The sequence below is a fragment of the Mastomys coucha genome, unplaced genomic scaffold (genome assembly GCF_008632895.1).
Source record: "Mastomys coucha isolate ucsf_1 unplaced genomic scaffold, UCSF_Mcou_1 pScaffold20, whole genome shotgun sequence".
Classification (NCBI taxonomy): domain Eukaryota; kingdom Metazoa; phylum Chordata; class Mammalia; order Rodentia; family Muridae; genus Mastomys; species Mastomys coucha.
Window position 1 is genome coordinate 114,220,203 of NW_022196903.1, and position 19,663 is coordinate 114,239,865.

At 48.0% G+C, this 19,663-nt stretch overlaps 1 protein-coding gene and 2 pseudogenes across 25 annotated transcripts in view; all 3 read right to left on the reverse strand.

Moving 5' to 3' along the window:
- Positions 1-19,663, reverse strand: part of Mical3 (microtubule associated monooxygenase, calponin and LIM domain containing 3) — a 201,824-nt gene that overhangs the window by 88,662 nt on the left and 93,499 nt on the right. For 22 of the 25 annotated variants that reach the window (XM_031383246.1, XM_031383254.1, XM_031383248.1 and 19 more), the window contains 10 exons: positions 17,286-17,543; positions 16,951-17,066; positions 14,340-14,466; positions 12,939-13,035; positions 10,279-10,426; positions 7,792-7,988; positions 3,332-3,444; positions 3,178-3,240; positions 2,189-2,362; positions 654-737 (listed from right to left, as the gene is read on the reverse strand). In XM_031383246.1, coding sequence (XP_031239106.1) covers positions 654-737; positions 2,189-2,362; positions 3,178-3,240; positions 3,332-3,444; positions 7,792-7,988; positions 10,279-10,426; positions 12,939-13,035; positions 14,340-14,466; positions 16,951-17,066; positions 17,286-17,543 — 1,377 coding nt within the window. The remainder of the gene's footprint in view (positions 1-653; positions 738-2,188; positions 2,363-3,177; positions 3,241-3,331; positions 3,445-7,791; positions 7,989-10,278; positions 10,427-12,938; positions 13,036-14,339; positions 14,467-16,950; positions 17,067-17,285; positions 17,544-19,663) is intronic. The other 3 variants (XM_031383263.1, XM_031383267.1, XM_031383271.1) reach the window with 1 other exon arrangement.
- On the reverse strand, positions 3,455-4,875 carry LOC116098458 (annotated as a pseudogene).
- Positions 4,685-7,291, reverse strand: LOC116099522 (annotated as a pseudogene).

The following is a 19,663-nucleotide window of genomic DNA, read 5'->3' on the forward strand; positions in this document are numbered from 1 at the left end:
TCATCCTTCCTACCCCAGCATGGGCACTTCCTGTTCCTGACTGTCATGATAAGCAGTTTTCCAGGAGTCCTGGGAAGAGGTGCTTTGTTTCTTCTGGGGTGGTACTAAGGATGGAGCCCAGGGGCTAATGAAGCTAGGCAAATGCTCTACCACTAAGCTACCGCCATAGCTCCCAAGCCCCGCACCACAACATGTGGCCAGAATCCTAATGTGGGTGGTAATGAACATTTTGCACAGGCCTGAAAGAAACAAACGCATAGTTCATATTTCCTACCTCAAATCGAAAGCCTTGCTTCCCCAGTTCTCACAAAGGACGAAGGCCACCTGGAGATGGGCTACTGAAAAGCTAATTTGGGAGCAATGTTACAGCAGCAAAGACCCAAGGGCTCAAGTGCCATACCTTGACGAGTTCCCATATTGCTCCAGCTACCTTCAATAGCAAGGCAACAGCCTTCCTAAGACACTCCTCAAATCCCAGGGAGTTCATGCAATCTCGGAATCACACCAACACTGTCTGTCAAGTGTTTCCCAAAGTCACTACTCGAAATCCAGAGCCTTCCTGCCCTGGTGAGCTAGGCTTTCAGGTGGGCCAGGAGCAGGGATGGAGTGGCAGGCCAATGACAGCCCATTCTAGACCCCAGCAATTCTTTTACCTGTTTCCACTGGGGGATGGGAGCAGGGCGACCCTGCTCTGGCAGGCAACAGGACCGCTGGCTGACCCCACGCTCTTGTGTTGGCTATGACACACACAGGCCAAGTGGGAGCGGAGGCAGGACATGGAGACAAAACAAAATAAAATACATTAAAGTAGAAGACACAGAAAAGTACCTGTGGAGGACAGACACACATCTATAAACCGTGAAGAGGTGGGCAGGCTAAGCTATCTCTTATGAAGTTATATTAATAAAGGAAAGACAATGGCGTTCGTCCCCACACCAAAAGCAAGCGCAGAAAGGCGGGGGAGGGGGGTGGTTGGGGGACAGGGTGGTGGGTGGTTGGGGGAGAGGGAAAGAGGGATAGGTGGTGGTGATGGGGAGCTGACAAGCTGAGGTTCTTGTTACACTTTTCCCAGCCTGAATTCTCTGGGGTCTAGACTACTATCTGATTTGGAAAACTAATTCCCCCACGAATGAAGAAAGCAGCCTTCCACGGGAGGGCACTCTGGCCTCCTGAGGTGGGGCTGGCATGGTCTGCAGCAGCCTCTACTGCTCCAGGGTAAGCTACCCTCCCTGCTGTGACACAAAGGAAAAAGACACCACCAGCTCCATGGAGCTAGTCTGCAAGCACAGAGAAGATGGATGAAGAGAGACTGAACCCGCCCTCCCAATTCCCTCTCAGGTGATCAGGGAGCGCTATAACATACTTCAAAGACTTTGAAAGTAAATGTCAGGCCTTTCTCTTTAAAGTTGGGTGACCTCTGCGGAGCAAGGAGGGACAAGATGAATGTGGCCACTCCAGGCCAGGTGCTGCGGGACTCTTACGTGTGGCTTAAGGAGAGAACCTTAAGGGCTCACATTCCTGGGACAGACTCTGAGCTCACAGGAGCAACGCTCGTCCCCGAGACTGTGCACGGCTATATCTTAGCAAGGCTGAGAAGCAACTGAAACATCCACCACAGCCAGAGAAGGGGAAGAGTACAGTGTGCACACACCCTGTAGACGCCTGTGAGCTGAGATGATACCATGGTCAAAAAACAAACGGCAGAAAAGGAAGCGTGTCCCCAGGGTGGTCTCCACCTGAAAACAAGCATTTCCCCAGAAAAGGTCCAGAAAGAAATGAGGCAAAATTAACAGACTGTGGATGCCTTAGTCACCTCTACTACACTCTCCACATCTCCTCCAATAAGCCATGTTCTTTTTCTTTTCTTGGCTAGGCTGGCTTTGAACCCACAATCTTCTCGCCTTGGCTCCCCAAGCACTGCTTTCACCCCACTGTGCAGGCTACATGCTTCTTTTGTAATTCAAGTGTGTATGCGTGTGAACACAGATGTGTGTTTAGTCATCCACACAAATACGTTTCAGATCTCTCTACTGACTTTGGTCACAGACTCCTTGAACCTAGGGTGAAGCAGCTGTGAGTGTCTAAGACTCAGATAAAAGTCTGGGGTCTGTGGCATGGCGCATCTCGCTGCACTGAGATCTTTCTTCCTGGACCATGTGGCCATTTGGGAGCTAAGCTTAGGGCTTACCTGTCTCCTCACGCCAGTGGCTTGAGCAGGCGCATTCTCTTCAAACTTGGCCAGCAGCTGGGTTGCCATGTACTTTACTTTGTTCTGGTTCCCAACAGCAGCATCCATCCGTCTGTCTGTCAGGGTGCTCACCACGGTGGGCCTTTCTCCTCTGTAGCTCCGGGGAGGCTCCTCCTGCCCAGCAGAAAGCCCCCGGGGAGTCAGGATGGGTCACAGGGAACCTCTGATAATCTCCTCTCAATGTGTGGGCAGAAACTGCACAGCAGCTTCAAGTTGTTTAACAGCATTCTGCAAAGTTCTAATGCGAAGCCGGGAAGTGGTGGTGCACGCCTTTAATCCCAGCACTCGGGAGGCAGAGGCAGGCGGATTTCAAGGCCAGCCTGATCTACAGAGTGAGTTCCAGGACAGCCAGGGCTACACAGAGAAACCCTGTCTCGAAAAACCAAAAAGTTCTAATGTGAAGCATTAGCAAGATCCCAGGGTGCAAGGCACCAATGGGGCACACAGACCTGTGCTGGCCTCACCAGAGCGCAGCAAAGCCAGCATGCTTTGCCAAATGTGCGATTTTATGAAGAGACAGTCTGAGCACACACGTGTGCACGGTCCTTGTTACTTTCTGGGAAATACGATGAAGGCAAAACCCCAGAGACTCCCCTAAGAGATGATTTTGCAAAGGTCGTGCAATAGCAACTTCAGAATTAATCATTTAAACCAGGTGGCCGAAAAGACAGCTCAGTGGCTAGGAGTGCTTACTGCTCTTGCAGAGGACCCAGGCTCTAACCCCAGAACCCACAGGAGACAGCTCACAGCAACCTGCAATTCTAGTTTCAGGGGATCTGACTGCCCTCTGGCCTCCCAAGGTAGCTGCACATATATGGTGCACACAAATTCACACAGGTATACAAACGTCCACATTAAACAAACAAACCCTTAAACTGAAAAGGATAATTCAGCCCATCAATCCTGACACAAGCCACGATGACTCTCACCTCCTCTGATTGACTTGTTTTTCTCCTCTTTCCAGCCCCATCTGAATCCTTTTCCTTTTTATCCTGCACCAAGAGAAGATGCAGACATTAGCCTGGCTACCTTCCTTTGTCATTAGCTCTGAAGAGACCATTACTGTGACTGGTGTACACATACCTTGGGTGAACGCTTCCGAGAGATGGTCTGTCCGAGCTTGCTCAGGAAGGAGATGGGGGATTTGGTGCTGGCTATCAGGACAGCTTTCTCCTCTGCGTTCAGGTCCAGGGTGTCTGTGAACAGGAGAGAGCAATGTCTCCTTAGGACGGTGCCACAAAGCCCTGACCAGATCCATGCTCCCTTATAGGGGACTGGCAAGAAGGAAGCTCACAGATCTCTAATGTGTTATCAACTAGGACAGAGCATGGGTCTTCTTGGGAAACAGCACAATGGTACACAGTTAGGTCTAAACACTTTCTTCTCAGCCCCCCCACCCCACACACACAAGACCAACACCGCTCCTTCCACTTCAGGTGCAGCAGCCCACAATTCTGCTTTGTAAAGGTTGGCTCTGCCTGTGGCCATCACAGCAGACTGCCCAAGCACATTTTTTTTTTTTTGCTTGATCATTATGTTTATAGTCTTTATGAACAAAATGTTCACAAAAAATGGATTTAGCTTTCAGCAGCCCATTCCTGAGCTCTGAGGAAGCTTGCCTTCTTTTGAGCAACCTGGTCTTTCTTTTGGGCAAGAGGCATTGTGGGATGATTCCACCTCTTCTTCTTCACTTCTCTCTTGGGCTTCTTCTCATAGACTGGATTCTCTTGGATAGCAGCATGAGCTTTCTTAGACTTCTCCATCATGTCTGGAGTTACGTTGCTCTTGATGTACTGAGAGAACTTTCTTATATGGATTTTCCTTTTCCTCCATTAGGTAGCGCATGTAGTCTGCCACATTCTGACCTATGATGGGCTTCCGAAGTACCTCTAAATTGAACTCCTTGCTTTCAGAGTCATAAGCAGGGAATTGTTTGGTACTATGAGGGGGAACCAAGCCTCCATCCGCAGCCCCCTTCAGGACCTCAAAAACTTTATTGCCAGTTGTAGTTTGGGCAAGACCTGCATCCAAATAACAAATGAAGGCACCAGGCTGACCGTCAATGCTTTCCACATTGTATTCACCTCCATTCACCTCCACTTGGCCTTCTTAGATCTTGTCTATGCCAAACCTATTCGGAAGCCTGCGGGCCAGCAGCAGGCCAGTGCAATAGGCTGCAGCATAATTTGTCAGGCCAACTTCCACACCATATTTTGAAGTTCATGTGCATGTGCGTGTGCTGTGTAGACGATCACATCCCCTTCATATGGGCATATGCAATGTGGCAGATGGCATCTGGTTAGTGACACAGACTGTCATCCTATATTTGGGTGTGTTCCACTCATTTTTGCCCTGGGATCACCGATTATTCCCTGCTTAGGAGTCAGTTTTATCTTCTCACCGCCTTCTAAATCTCACTTGGTATCTTTTTTTTTTTAATTAGAAAAATCATTTATTTCTGCTCCTTTCATATATCACGTTGTCCAGGAAACAAGTCTCTCATATGCATCTGAAATGGCAGAGTACCACACACACCATTTAAAGGCAAAGCACCACTACAGGAACTGGCCAGTTGTCCAAATATCTCCGCTCTCATTGTATTCATTTCTGAAAATCAGAAATGTCATGTCCAAAAACTGATGACGGGTTTGTAAAAAATAATCACTTTATTCAATACCCAAGTTTTAGGAGGAGTATATTTTCTTTAGGAAATAAAAAACTAAGAAAAAAAATGCTGTTTAACATAGCTGGTACACTGGGGTAGGTCGTCAGGAAAAATACTGTAAGGAACTTGTCTCTGATACCGTGACTTCCAGTCCTAGCTTTGCTGTGCTTGCTAGGGTGTCACTCAATCAATGTTTACGCTGCTCTTCATTCTTTTCCATATTGCACAAGGGAGTGGTTCAGCCTTTAAAACTTTATTAACAGGAGTATCTCCGGGATCCACTGATTTCTTCTCAAAAGACACTAGCCCATCAGGTAGCCCGGCAATTTCATGCTCATGAATACTCTAGCCATGAAGAAACTCAGTAGGACACAGACGAAACCAATGAAGAGAAGAAGAAATCTATTAAGTTTGGGTATATTTGGTGCATTGGATCAGTCCAGGATTATGAAACCTAAACTTCCCATTGTAAACAGAAAGCTACATGCAAGCCCTTCTATAATATACTGTCCGTTTACTCTGTAAGCCAAGAAAGCTACTGGTCTCTGATACCCATGTTTATTGAGCCAACACTTGGAGGTTCAATGATGATGTCATAGATTATTCCTCCAGTAATGAGGAAGTAAGATACCACCACTAGGGTGTACACCATCATAGCTGAAGGCATGTGCACCCAGGGCAGTTTCTTCAGCTTCAGGTTGGGGCATTCGAGCACTGAGAATGGGACTCAGTACAGAGTCTCCATGTCCCCGGTGGTAGGACCAGCCCTCTGGCCCCCAGCCTCCCGCCACTTGGTATCTTTTAAAATTATTCTTGACATGAACCCCATCCTGTGGAACAGAGACTTGCAACTGTGGCTCTACCACAAGTAAAATTTTGATGAAGGAAAACTTCAGGCTGGGATGGAAGACTGAGAGGTACAAGACATAGGGCTGCCAGTTTAGGGAAGAGCAGAGGCCATGTTCTTAGCTGTATCTGAAGAGGGGCTCTCAATGACGAGGGCTACTCAGGGTTCAGGGCTTGTGTTGTAAGAAATGCATATCCAGTTAGGAAAAGACACAGGTGCCTATAATGGTATATGGGCTTGAAGACACTGTAGAGAGGGGGACACAATTAACTGTGGATTCTAATTATTCTTCTTCTCCTTCTTCTTCTTCATCATAATCATCATCACATCTGTAGGGAGGACACACATGCCTCCAACCTGCATGGTGGTCAGAGGGGAACTCTGTGGAGTCACTTTTCTCTTCTGCCTTTCTGTGGGGTCCAGGGATTGAACTCAAGTTGTCAAGTTCAGACTGTCTGGTAGTAAGTACCTTTACTCACTGAGCCATCTTCCTGGTTGGTATTTTAATATATAACAAATATAACAAATAGCAATAGCAATTTTGAGGATAGTATTTGGAAATGATAATGATTTATTTGGTTAGTTCACAGTATAGCACGGCTTAGTATATAGCATGGTATTATTATTATAGTCATTACTCTTTTTTACACAGGGAGACTGAAATGTAAGGAAATTTGAGAGCCTGCCCAAGGTGGAACACGTGGAAATGCTGGAACAAAGCCCAGGTCAGACACTGTGGCCAAGACTTTGAGCACAACGTGTGACCATAAGTGGTGTCCTAGGTAGCTTTAACTGTCACTTACCACAACCAAGAGTGGTCTGAGAGGAGAACCTTGACTGAGGAACTGCTTAAGTCAAACTGGGCTGAGGGAGAGTGCTTGATGCAGGAGGACCCAGCCCCACTGCGGTGGCACCATCCCTAGGCAGATGGCCCTGGGCTGTATAAGAAAGCTGTGAGCAAATGAACTAGAGAGTAATGCAGTAAACAGTGTTTCTCTTTGGTTCCTGCCTTCAGGTTCCTGCCTGAGTTCCCACCCTGACTTCCCTTAACGGACTGTGGCCTTGAAGTGTAAGCCAACCCTTTTCTCCCCTGAATTGCTTTTGGTCACAGCAACAGAAAAGGAAACTAAAGCAGGTTGCAACAGAAATACTTTTTGGAGCCCTACTGAGTGTTGGCCGAGGCAATAGGCTAAGGACCAAGGAAATCTCTCTGGGAATCTCCAAGAGGGAAACGTTGCAAGGGGAGCAAGAGAGGAAAGAGGAGCGGAGAACCCAGCAGAGCACAGAATCAAAGAAGCAGCGGAGGAGAGGGAGCACCACGAGACATCACTGCAGCGTACTGGCGAGAGGAACACCAAGTCTACGTGACAAAGGGAAAGAGAGGCCCAGGAATGAGCTCAGTTATAAGGAGCTTAACCAGATGTTCATGAGACTCTAGGAACAACCACACACATGCACACACATGGACACACACATACACAGACACACACACACAGGGACACACACACACATAGACACACACAGGGACACACACACACACACAGACACACACACGCACAAACACAGAGACACACACAGGGACACACACACACATAGACACACACACATGGACACACACACACATAGACACACACACATGGACACACACACAGACACACACACATGGACACACACACACACACACACACACACACATGCGCAAATACAAAAAGGAAGAGGTGAGAAATGAGAAAAGCTCTTGGCCTGGCAAGCTTCTCTGCAAGGTGCAGGACAGTTGGGGCAGGGATGCTACAAAGAGAAGCAGCATTACAGTATACAAGTCCAGCAGCAGCCACTCTTACAGAGGGGATGAGTCTGAGACAGGCTGGGGGAAAAGGTGGCAGAGTTGAGGCAAAAAGCTTTAGACAGATTGGCTTTGCAAACTTAAGAGTGAGAAAGACACACTGCTGAGAAGGATGGAGTGAAGCAAGGTTCTAGAGACTTCCCTGATGTGCAAGCAGCAGGAGGCCAGGACCCCACCCCTGAGCTCACCGCTGGAGGAGAGGGAGTCCTTGAACATCTCGTAGAACTGCGTGAGGTACATCACCATGGACAACTTGTCCGGCTCCCCCACTGAAGCCATCTCCTTGCCGGTCATGATGGGAGAGATGCCCAGTTCCTTCTCAGCGATGTCAAAGGCCAGCTGGTTATTCTTCTCCACATTTTGCTCATCCAAAGAATCAAAGTCTCTGAGAAACAGGACAAAAAAAAAAAAAAAAAAAATCAGGTTGGACTAACTGTCCTCAAACACAGTATCCCGTGCCATTACTGTCTCTGTCCGTGGGCTAAGGTGCAGGGAGTCCAGCATCATCCCTGGACCAAGAGGTCCAAGAGGGCAGATCAGCTTGTCTGGACCTCCAGTCTTCCTCCTGATTAAGGAAATGCACACCTTTGGGGGAAAACGACTCTAGCTGTACCTCGAAAAAAAGAATGGGGCAGGGGGGTGGGGAGAAGATGTGGTGGGTAGAGAATCTTACATCCTCCAGGGACACCAACTTCTTATTATAATGTAAGCTCAGGACAGGAACTCCCTAATATATGTTCCCGCACGCCTGTCCGCAAACAGAGAAGAAACTAAAGTGACGTGACCCTGTCTGGAGAGGGTTCTCCGTGCCCTGGGGCTGTCACTTGCCCTAACAGTTCTGGTAAATTTTACTCAGCTTTCTCCTGCGGGGAAACTCTAAAACCTTCCTCAGGTTTTTCCACTGCTGAATGCCAAGCTTTCCCAACCATCTCCACTAATACCCCCCCCCCCCCGGGTTTTAAGCTCTTGCTGCTAAGGAAGCTACTGCGAGGTTTTTCCTCAGCTGACTTCATGCCATCCTGGCAGCTCTTAGTTTGTGTTAACCTACTGACCTCAGGGATTTTTTTTTTTTCCATTTAAAACAAATTACTTTTCTCTTAGATTAAGCCTATTAAAGCACAAAGGTTCGTCTTGAACACAGTCCAGTCTGTGCGGAATCACCCGCGGAGGGCTTTCTGACCTCTCACGCCTTCTTCAGGCTACACTGGATGTTCCAGCAGGACCCCTGGCTCCACCCCACCCACCCACCTCACTTCTCCTTTTTCTTCCTTGTCTTCCCTTTAAACAGAACTGATTTACGGCACACACCTCCCCCAACACACCTCAGCTACAGAAACACTGTCCTACCCCTCCGCTCTTCTCCCTCCTCACCCTTCCCCAGTGAGAATGACGGAACATGACTTTCATTTACTCTTTAACCAACTTCTGGATGTGCATCAGAGTCCTTTACATCAAAAATTTCCCTAGGGGCTAGAGAGATGGCTCAGTGGATAAGAGCACTGACTGCTTTTCCAGAGGTCTTGAGTTCAATTCCCAGCAACCACATGGTGGCTCACAACCACCTGTAATGGGACCTGACACCCTTGTCAGGTGTGTCTGAGGACAGTTACAGTGTACTCACATACATAAAATAAATACATAAATCTAAAAAAAAAAAATTTCCCTGGTTTTTTAATTTTGCCTGGAAATCAAACCCAAAGCCTGGTGTCCACTAGGCAAAGGTTACACTCGCACTTCTCCATATTTATTTTATTCTTTCTAGAAGAGTTTCAGTCTGAGGCTCTTAACTCTCCTGCTTAATTAACCCTCTCAATGTTGGGGTTGCAGGCTAGTCCTGCTACAGCTGTTTTGTCTGTGGTACTGGGGATCAAGCCTAAAGCCTTACACATGGTCCTCATTGTTAATCTATACCACGGCAAGGCTGGTTTTATTAGCTCTTGCATCATTAGCTTGCTAACATCACAAAACAGGGGCTATGTCTTTTAGGAGCCCTTACCCAATCATTAAAACAACAGGCCAAACCTGGACCTAAGGATAAAGAGGGCAGCCAGGATAATCTACCGCGCTATGCTTCGGTCTCTGAATCTGTTTGGCTTCCATAGTAACTAATGCCTGTGGGGGGGTCGGGCATCTGAGCACTCTGTTCACGCAGCTGACCTGAGGCCTCTCTGTACTGACTCTGTACTGGACTCTGTAGATGATTAAAGATGGCTTATCAGAGGGACAGCAGGTAAGATGACGTTTCATGAAGCTCAGGGGCAAATGCTTGCAGAGAAAATGCCCCAAGACCATCATCATAAATCAGGTACAAATCTATTGTTTTCTGTCGGGATGAGCTAGCCGAGTGTTCAAGCCAGGTTTCCCTTGTGACCAACAGCATCTGGGAGAGAGAGCTAGCCAAAAATGGAGAGTTCAACCCGGGGCCAATAAACAGTTTTCCTTTGTTCAAAGTTAACAGGCCCAGGTGGGTGTTAAAACTAGTTTGCTGTGACTTTTATTTTAATGCTAACTTTTGGGGGGGGGGTTGAGTTTTCAATATAAGGAAGGCAAAATCTGGGTCTTCTAGAGAGTACTTCACCACACAATTCATACCAGGAAAAAGTATAAAATTTGCATAAGGGGCTCCACACTCCTTGGTAAGTATAAAAGGAAAGACAAAACCGGTCACGACTCACATTAGATCAGGGCGGTATCTGTGGATGATCGCACACAGGGCCAAGCCACTTTTCCAAGACATAGTGAGATCTGTCACATTTATTCCTGAATAGCCGTCTGTCTGCCTTTGGCACCACCCCAGCAGCTTGCTTGAACGGGCCACAGACTCTAAAACAATAAAAATGATTACTGAAGTGTACTTACCTCATGACACTGACACGGCATTTGCTCTGCGGTACAAATAATGCAATTTGAAAAAAATTACCGAGAGTAGGGACAAAACGTTGGTCCTATTTTCAGCAGAAGGCCGTAAAGCGCGAGTTGATGTCACCGGCCTCATGGCAGTCTCACGACAATACAATTTTAGGTACCACCTATCCGATTCCTGGGTCAATGCCCCAGACATTGTCACTCCGAACAGGGTGACAAGGACCTGCCGCTCTGAAGCCATGTCCCAGTAGCACTCCTGGAGACAAGTGGATGGCAAAGTGCCACCTGCAGAGCTGATACCTCACTGGCAACAGAGTGGAGATCTCCCTGGAGAGTTGCCTGGCAACAGGCTGAGGAAGCTGGTTCCTCCCCAGCAGCACCAGGGGAGATTAGATAAGGTTTCTCTTGCAGTACCTTAAACCCAAGCAAACAAAACCGTAGTCTCGCTTGCTGAGGTCCTGACTGAGAGCCAAGTGAAGAGACTGCGGGGCTACAACCGTCCTGGGCCCGGGCTGGCAAGCTGAGTTCTAGTCACAGGTGGAGACCACAACAAGGCAAAGACACACGTTTTTTTGCCTCACTGGAGTGTCTTCATCCTGAGGAGTTCTGCTAACACTTAGAACCTGTGAGCGCTGATCTTGTTCAAGAAGTCTGTCCCTGACCCAGAGGCAGCTGGTGTTTAGCTCTACACTAGTCACCCGGGGCTTTGTGAGCAGATTAAAACGACTGTGATACGAATCTTACTAAGACTTTCGCAGTGACCACATGGACTGAGATGACAAATGAGCCCGGGATCCTGGCTTTGATATTGACCTACTCAGGTGTGTCCCATGTCTGCATATCTATCTACTCCATACACATCAGGCAACTTCAGAACCCTAGGGGAACACAGGAATGGTGAGCGATACCGTCTCTCTTCTCAAGGGGTCGACACCCCAGAGGAGAAAGAAGATGTTTCCGACTGCCTGCAGGTTTTCACCTCGCCCGTCACATCTCATGACCACATTAAATCAAACTGTTCAGGACTGATCTCCAATCTCCCCGGCTTCCTCCACCTTGTTTGAATTGATGCAGCATAAACCACAACTACCTACCTGGTATCTCTCAGGACAATTAACTGTCTGTGCTGACCCACTGTGGTGTCTTCAGACTCTTAATATTAATAACAACGACAGACCTGTTGCTGTTTTCCACCCACTGTGTGCCAAGCATTGTGGTGAGTGCTGTGCCAGAGAAGGCCTCCTGACCACAACTGAGAGCAGGGTTGTTCCCAGAGCAAAGGCAAAGAAACTGATGTTCTGAACTTCTAACTCCTATGCCCACGGCCACCCGATTTACAGACGGCACAGGTAGGCCTGAGAGCTGCTTCATCTGGCCCAAAGTCCAGGTTCTTCTGTGATCAGCCCCCAAGTCTGGCCTTTCTCACATACAAACTCTGGAATTATTTCCTAAACAGATTCCCTGCACCGATTGTATTTCCCTGCTCAGTCTGTCCTAATGCACCCCACCAGCTGTATTCAAGGCCGTTCTCCAAGGCACACACATGAAATACAGACTTGGCCTTCACGTCTGCCAGGGCATAGGGGTGCTGGCTCAGGACCCAGCTCGAAGGCTACGTCCGGACCATATTTCTACAAGGCCTCTCCCAAAACGTGAGTGTGTGTGTGTGGCTAACGAGGAGGTGTGTGCCCTGGGTGCACTTTGTCACGTGTTCATCCTCACTCTCTCCAGGATCTGTAACTGGTCACCATGGGATACTGACCTCCAAGTATGACAGCCATTACGATCGTCATTAAAGCAGCCATCATTACTGCCAAGAAACCCTTAAGGTCAGAAACGCTTAAGCTGTTGATGTTCCCTCATAGGCGGGAAACGCCACCCTCCCAGCTTTACAAAATTCTGCCCCAAATGAGCACACTCTTAGGAGGTGCCAAGCATACAGAAGGTAGCGGGTTAGCTGGAGGGAGGACGCTACCACACAGGTATGGAGAAGCATCATCCATGTGGACTGAGACTTTCAAAGGATGTGGATGTTTGGAGCTCATCTGTGTTCCTGTAGGTAAGCTTATGAACTCACTGGCTCACAGAGCTGCCCTTGAGTAGACTCGGTACTTTTGTCTATTGTTGGTTCCCTATCTGGGGCAAACAGGCACCTGTTTATATCTCCCTGGGAAAAGTTCATACAACAATAATTTACCTCTCCTCTTATACTGCATTAGACCACAGTACTTTTCTCTGGGTGCAAGGGCTGTTCTGTATATCCTAGAACTGTGAGCAATATGTCTGGGTTCTATCCACTAGATGCCACTAGCAAACCTACCCCAGTCACGAGACAGTCAAAACATACCCTGGCAGCTACCTAATAACCACTGGCCGCAGCCCAGGGCCTTTGATAACACTGTGGCCATGCAGCGGCTTGACGGATGAGTGCAGACTTCTTTCAAACAGGTTAGTCCATTATGGAACTCACCATTGCGAGTCAGCTTGGGAGTGGTCCGGGAATTCACCAGGTTCTCCATTTCCAGATGAATATCTTTTGTTTCTCCACTATCGTATAAATGGCGCACCTGGCAGAACGTTGAAAGGTTGGAAAGGAAAAGCAAACCCTGAACAACAAGTCTCGACTTAAAAGAAGACTGACCAAATCACTGATTACAGCGGCAAGCAGTAAAGTCTATTTATGTTTACTTTCTGGTAGAGCGGGGGGGGGGGGGGGGGGGGGGGGGGGGGGTGTTGAGGTTAGGGTCTCGCGTGGCTAAGCAGAGCTGTACGCCAGGGTAAAGCTTAGGCAGACTCTACATGACGACCTTAGAGCTTTAATGGAAGGAAGCTACTGGAGGCACAGGAACCCTGGCTGTAGGCGGCTGTGCTGAGAGTAAGCCAGTTGGCTCCGATCTGCGGCTCCCCACCTTCACATTGTTCATCGCTATGCAAACACATACAAGAAGCCCGTAGACACCAGGCAGAAGGCAGAGGAGAAAGGCCTCTAGAATACAGACGAGTGTGTAAAGCAGGCTGCTTCCTGAAGAGGCTGCTCCTTGGGGCTGCTATGCTCTGAAGCACGCCACTCTTGACAAGAAGGCGCTTTGCAGATTCTGGAGAACACCTTACAAAATCTAGGCTAATGCCTTCTACTGGCAGAGAACGCCTGAGCCTTCTAAGGCCCATCTGCCTAACAGCGATGCTGCGGGTGGTCATGGGTCATCACCTACACTTCTCAGGTGAAAAACGGAGGCTCAGAGAAAGCCAAACCACCTGGCTGAGTGCCAGGTGATGGGCGGGGATGTGGCAGTGACAGTGAAGTCACCCTTCCTAACCACTGAGCTGGCCAGTGCCCTTTCCCCTACGCCATGTGGGTTCAACCCCACCCCGTGAGGTGCGGGTGAAATCCTAGGTCTATTGTTTTTGTGACTTCTATAAGTCATTAAAAAAAAAAACCTCTGCTCAGTCAGGCATGGTGGTTCACAATCTCAAATCAGCACTCAGGAAGCTGATTCAAGAGGATAACTGCACTTCGGAGCCAGCCTGGGCTATGTAGTAAGTTCTAGCTGAGCCTGGATTACAACACAAGTCACCCCCACCCTAACCACAAACTCAAAACAACTGACTAACCAATAAAGAAAAAGAAGAATGGACTGACCCTCTGTGAGGAATGTGTTAATGGGAAACAATACCTACTTTCAACGCCAGAGATGTCAACATGGATTACTTACTGTGTGTTGTATAACAACAAACATAGCTATACTCGTTCCAATTGGAAATTATATTCTATATAATAACAGTTATACACGTCCTATCTGATCTATTGACCAGAGTTATGCGCATCCAGAACATGGGCCTAGGTATACCCAACTTACAAGAAGGCTCTTACCTGGCTTGGCCTGAGGAAGTTGATGTTAATATTGGGATACCTAGTGACAGGGTCGATGCTATACTGGCTGAAGTTTTTGCTCACGTTCTCAGGGGTGGTCTGAGGCAGCAGCCTATAAATGCTTTCCCTGCAATGACATACAATAGTGTGCTCACAGCAGCGACAAGAACCAAATCACTTGACACGTCAGCCAAACAGCCATCGCAGATGACTCTGATTGAATCCCCAGTATTCAGAGATTCCATGGTCCTGGACCAGGGGAAGACCAGGGCAGTGGCGAACGCTGCTAATTTAGAGGCCTGGTATGTAGTGTGCCAGTATTTACCATGGGTTTTAAGAAATTAAAAAGGAACCTTGTGGTCAGCTTTATAGGGTTATAGGGATGCACAGTCTCATACCACGGAATTATCTTTGCTGAACCTCTCCCTCAATAGTAGAATATTTCATCTGAAGGATGAAGGATACTCCTAAACACCTTCTCTGTTGACACGGAAGTCTGTTTATTCCTCGATGGGTCTGTCTGGCCTGTGGTTATTTGCCCAAAGGTCATGTGCTGGAAGTCTGGAGCTCAGCGTGGTGCTGGTGAAGTGGTAGATGTGGTAGCTCACACATGTAATTCCAGCACGTAGTGGGAAGTATTGAAGTAGGGAAGATGTTGGGACTCTGGACTAGGGAAGCATCCGAACATGGTGAAGGCCATCCTGGCAGGAGCTCAGGAGACAAGAGCACTTAGAGCAATGTGTACTACGGAGGCCCAGCCTCATACCAAGAGGATTCGGAAGGGAACAATGTTAGCAACCAGGCTAAAGGCCATTCTTGAGATCCTTTGGGAGGGAAAAAAAAGTGGCTGCCTTTTGCCTTTGGAGTTTGAGATTGATTTTGTTGGCAGAAGAGATTTCAAGACAGCCTAAATAAATAATGACTCTGTCCCATGGTTATTAATACACATTTTTATGTAGGTCCACAATGAAAGAGAGCAAGTGCCCCCCCCCCCAAAAAAGTAAAAAAAAGTACTGTTTGAGAACACAGGTACAAGGAAATTTAATGTTGGTGTGTCAAGGCTTGTGCTGAAAGAGATGAAGAGAGGCCTGCTGGGAAATGGAGAAAGCAGCGTGGTGAGTGAGGCCCTCGCAGTTACCCAACAGCTGATGAGAGGAAAAGGCCTCCTAAAGAGCGGCAATGAGCCAGAGCTGCTGCAAATGTCACAAGCAGGGGCCAGGCTCCATCCCAAGTGCGGAGCCGGACATGGAAACAGCAGCCTCCGAGTGGTTAAGGAGAGCCGCTGAGCCCAGGTATATGGCAGGGAAGCCCCTGCATGGAGGCCCCAAGGGGCAGCAGTGTGAAGCTGTGAACATGACGCTCATTGTGCTGAAATCCCAGGATAATGGAAGAGACAGACCCTTGGGATGTCTGCTAGGGAGAGCGGCACATGGGGAGAGTGGCCTAGTGTGTGCTGCAGGTAGCACAGCTGGCAGGACGGAGCCTTCTGGACCCTTGGACATCAGACATGGAACTACAGGATTTTGAGCTTGCTCCATGGTTTCTGTCTTGCTTTGGCCCAGTATTCCCACATTATACCCCCATTCTGCCAGTTCTGAATGGTAACGTATATTCTGTGCCATTGTATTCGAAGTATGTAATTTGCTTTTGGATTTCATAGAGGCTTGAGTCTCAGAAGGCAGTGTGACTTATAAACAGTGTTGAGCCATAGGCATTTTTGGATAGATAGGATATTTATAGGACTAAATGCATTTTGCAATATGATATGGCCACAAAACTATGGGAACCCAGGGAGCGAAATGTCGTGGTTTAAATGCGAGTGGTCCTCAAAGGCTCATATATCGAATATTTCGTCCCCAGCTGATGGAACTGTTTGGGAAGGATCAGGAGCCTTGTTAGAGGAGGTGTGTCATGGAGAGCGGACTTTGAGGTCTCAAAAGCCCATTAGATTCCTATTTAGCTCCCTCTCTCTGCTTCATGCTTCTGGTCCAGATGTGAGGTCTCAGCTATTGCCCCAGTGCCTGCCTGCCTTCCTAGTGCCATCTACCCTGCCATGATGGTCTCATGATGGTCTTTGTGAAACTGTCAGCCCCCAAGTAAACTTTCTCTTCTATAAGTTGCCTTGGTCATGATGTTTTGTCACAATAATATACAAGTAACTAAGACAGATCCTATCAATGATCAGTCATCCAGGAAATCTCATGCACCTGTTTCTCCTGGTCAAGGTACCCAGCAAGTCAGCTCTTGTGTCCTAGCCTCATTCACAATCATCTGCTTCTAAAACCTGACACTCAGGAGACGTTCACAAGCAGGCTGGAGTTTCCCTTCCAACTGGCCGCTTCTACTGTTTGCTATGTCCACTGCTCTGCTGGCTTATGAAACACAGCTGCCATATGCATTTGCTCACAGAATTATTGGAAAGAAATCAGGACCAGTCAATGGGCAGGTCACCTTGAGGTTCCTGTGATTTTATAGCACAATACCCTGCCTTTCCTTTACTCAGACACAAAAGCATCTTTAAAAACAGAACGAAAACCAAGAGGGAGGAAGAACTTGTATGAGGCCGACTCCCCAGTCCCCGTAAGAGGCAGCCATGGCTTCTTCCCATTACCTTTCTGCCAAGACTTCCAAGGGGCTGGTGCCCAGAGACCAGCTTCGTACCATCCAGGCAGAGTCCATAGCAGCCAGAAAGCCCCGGGCTATTCCTGTCCCCATTGGCCAGAAAGGCTGCAAAGGAAAGAGACAGAATTCAAGTAACTCAGCTATCAAAGAGGGAAGTAATCCAGCAACCCAAAGCCCCACCATCTTTTCTCCTTGTTGGTGTAACTCCTGTAAGGGTGTATCTGCTCATCCCTGGACACCTAGACGCACTTCTTGCCACTACTGCCTCTTTAACACACATGGCCTCTATCTACCACTTAGTTCTCTGCGGCCTTCAGTACTCACCTCCAGGAGGCTGTCCCCAACCAAAGCTACTAGTAACTGGTGTCCGTTCTGTTCCCGTACCAAGGCGGCATTTTCAGAGGCGTACATGCAGGTAAAGTCGAACATGGCCACGTCTGGCTGCCCGTAGTGATTGATGGCAAAATCCAGAGAAGGCAGCTGCTGCTGGGTAGAGAAGTCTGCCGCCTCCCGGGCATAGTTCAGCAGGGCCTCCTGGTCCACATTCTCCCGGGAGAGCAACAGCTCTGTGTCTGTGTAGTCCTGTCCAGGAAGAGGAAAAGCCCAAATGGAGCAGCCCAAGCAGATGGCCGGCTAGAACCCTACAATATACATCACACATGGCCTTGTCTCATGGTGTCCCCCCAGTTGGCCAGCTAGAATCCTACAATAAACATCAAACATGGCCTTGTTTCATGGTGTCCCTCCCCCAATATGTTCTTTATTCCTAAACAGAATCTTTTATACCAATTAAAAAGAAAAGGAATTGGGGGGTGGGTGGGTTGGTTAGGCGTCAATCAGCTTTGCTGCCTAAAAAGACCTGGCTTTTCCACTCACTAAGAGCAAATCTACCATAATCCTGCCCCATGTATCTCAGAGTTGTTACCATATGAAATAAAATAGCCATGTAATAGCAGCTCGTAATCGGAAAAGGCAGCTTTAAAGTTTAGAGTGTTTCCCATGATCACTTTAATCTGGGGGTCTGTGATAGCTTTTGGCAGAAGAATTTCAGACCTATCACATCCAAAAGGAAACCTGGAAGCTTTAGTGCACAGAGAAGTGCAGTGTGAATCAAGAGCAGGTCCAGATGGTGAGAAGGACCAGGCTCGAAATGAACTGGAGATTTCCAAATCATACAGAGGATTCCGCAAGGCTCCATGGAAATCCACTAGCAAACAAAAAGGGTAGTAACACAAAACGGGTTCTCCATGGGAAGTCGGGTCTGCTCCCCTAAAGAGGGTTCCAACTGCCCCTGATAGGACCCAGCTACAACAATAAGCTGTCAAAAAGCCAAAACACAGAGAATGAAGATGGTGATGGAGAGACTGTTTGTTCAATGTTCTATGGCCACAATGACTTTAGTATTTAGCAGGATGAGCTCCTTACGCTACAAAAATACAGGGGCAAAGTAAATCAGACCTCTGCAGCCCAGATTGGTCTTAATTTTAACTGAGAACTCAGCTCTGCATGGCTGGCTGGCGAGTCTTAGCCCAGTCCTCAGCATCTCCACCTGTTGTAATAATGGCAACAGAAGAGCCCTAGATAATGAACTAAGTAGCTGCATAAAGCACTTAGCCAAACATGCCTGGCTTTTGTTTGGCAGGGTACTCTGTCCTAAGGGCTTTGTCTTGCTGCTCCCTACATGCCACAGGGCTGCCATGTTGAGATGCAGATGCGATGTTCACCGTGGAAAGGAGACTTTGTGTCGCAAGCACGTGCTTGTCAGCTCTCTCTCCAGACTGCTCTAGATAAAGCAGTAGTGTGACTCATCCTAAGAGGCTCGATGTGCTACCGTTCTGCAGACACAAAGGGCTCCCTAAGAGTCAGTGCTGAGGCTGGTGGGAACCTCACGGGGCACGGTCAGCACATTTGAGGCCTCTTCTATCCATTCATCGCATGGAGACAGTAATTTCTCACATCCCAATCTGTGAGAGCAATTGAGAGAGACAACCATGCTCCTTAAGGAACCAGCCTGTGATTCAGATTTCAGGTCTTCAGCTCAGGGTCTATCATACAATTAGTCACCCAGAAAAAGGTCTGAGCTAGAACTGGCTAAGGATAGACACCAGGCTTTTGCTGTCAATTAGAAAAGGCCTTGAATATACTCCAATCTCCTCAGGTCATTGCTCCCTGGACCTCTAGCAACCTCATTTGTGGCAAAACCCGAGTCTCTGTCAGGCTGTTGTAAACTCCAAGTGCTGCTTCTTGGTTCAACACTCATCAACATGCCCTCCAAAAGAGGACTTACTAAGGCAGGGCCTGGTGGGGCTAGTATACAGTCTCAGCTACTCAGAGGCTATGGTAGGATGCCTCCATGTTCAAGGTTTGCCTGAGCTATGGAGCTATTTCAAGGCCAGACCAAGCCACTTAGTAAGAGCCTGTCTCAAAAGAAAGAGTTCTTTAAAAAAAAAAATGTCTAGGGAAGCAGCTCGTGGCAGAGTTCTTGGGTAGCAATGTGCAAGGCCTTTGGTTATGCAATTCGCTATAACTGTAAATCAGACTGTAATTATACAGGGCGTGAAAGCTGCCAGTTGCTTTAAAAGAGTCGCCAAGCAGGAAAGGAGAGAGAGGAAGAGGTTGGGCTTATTCAAGCAATATTGGCCATGCTGGTAATCCTTAGATCTAACCATAACCATAACAAAGTCCCTTTCTATTCCCCCCCC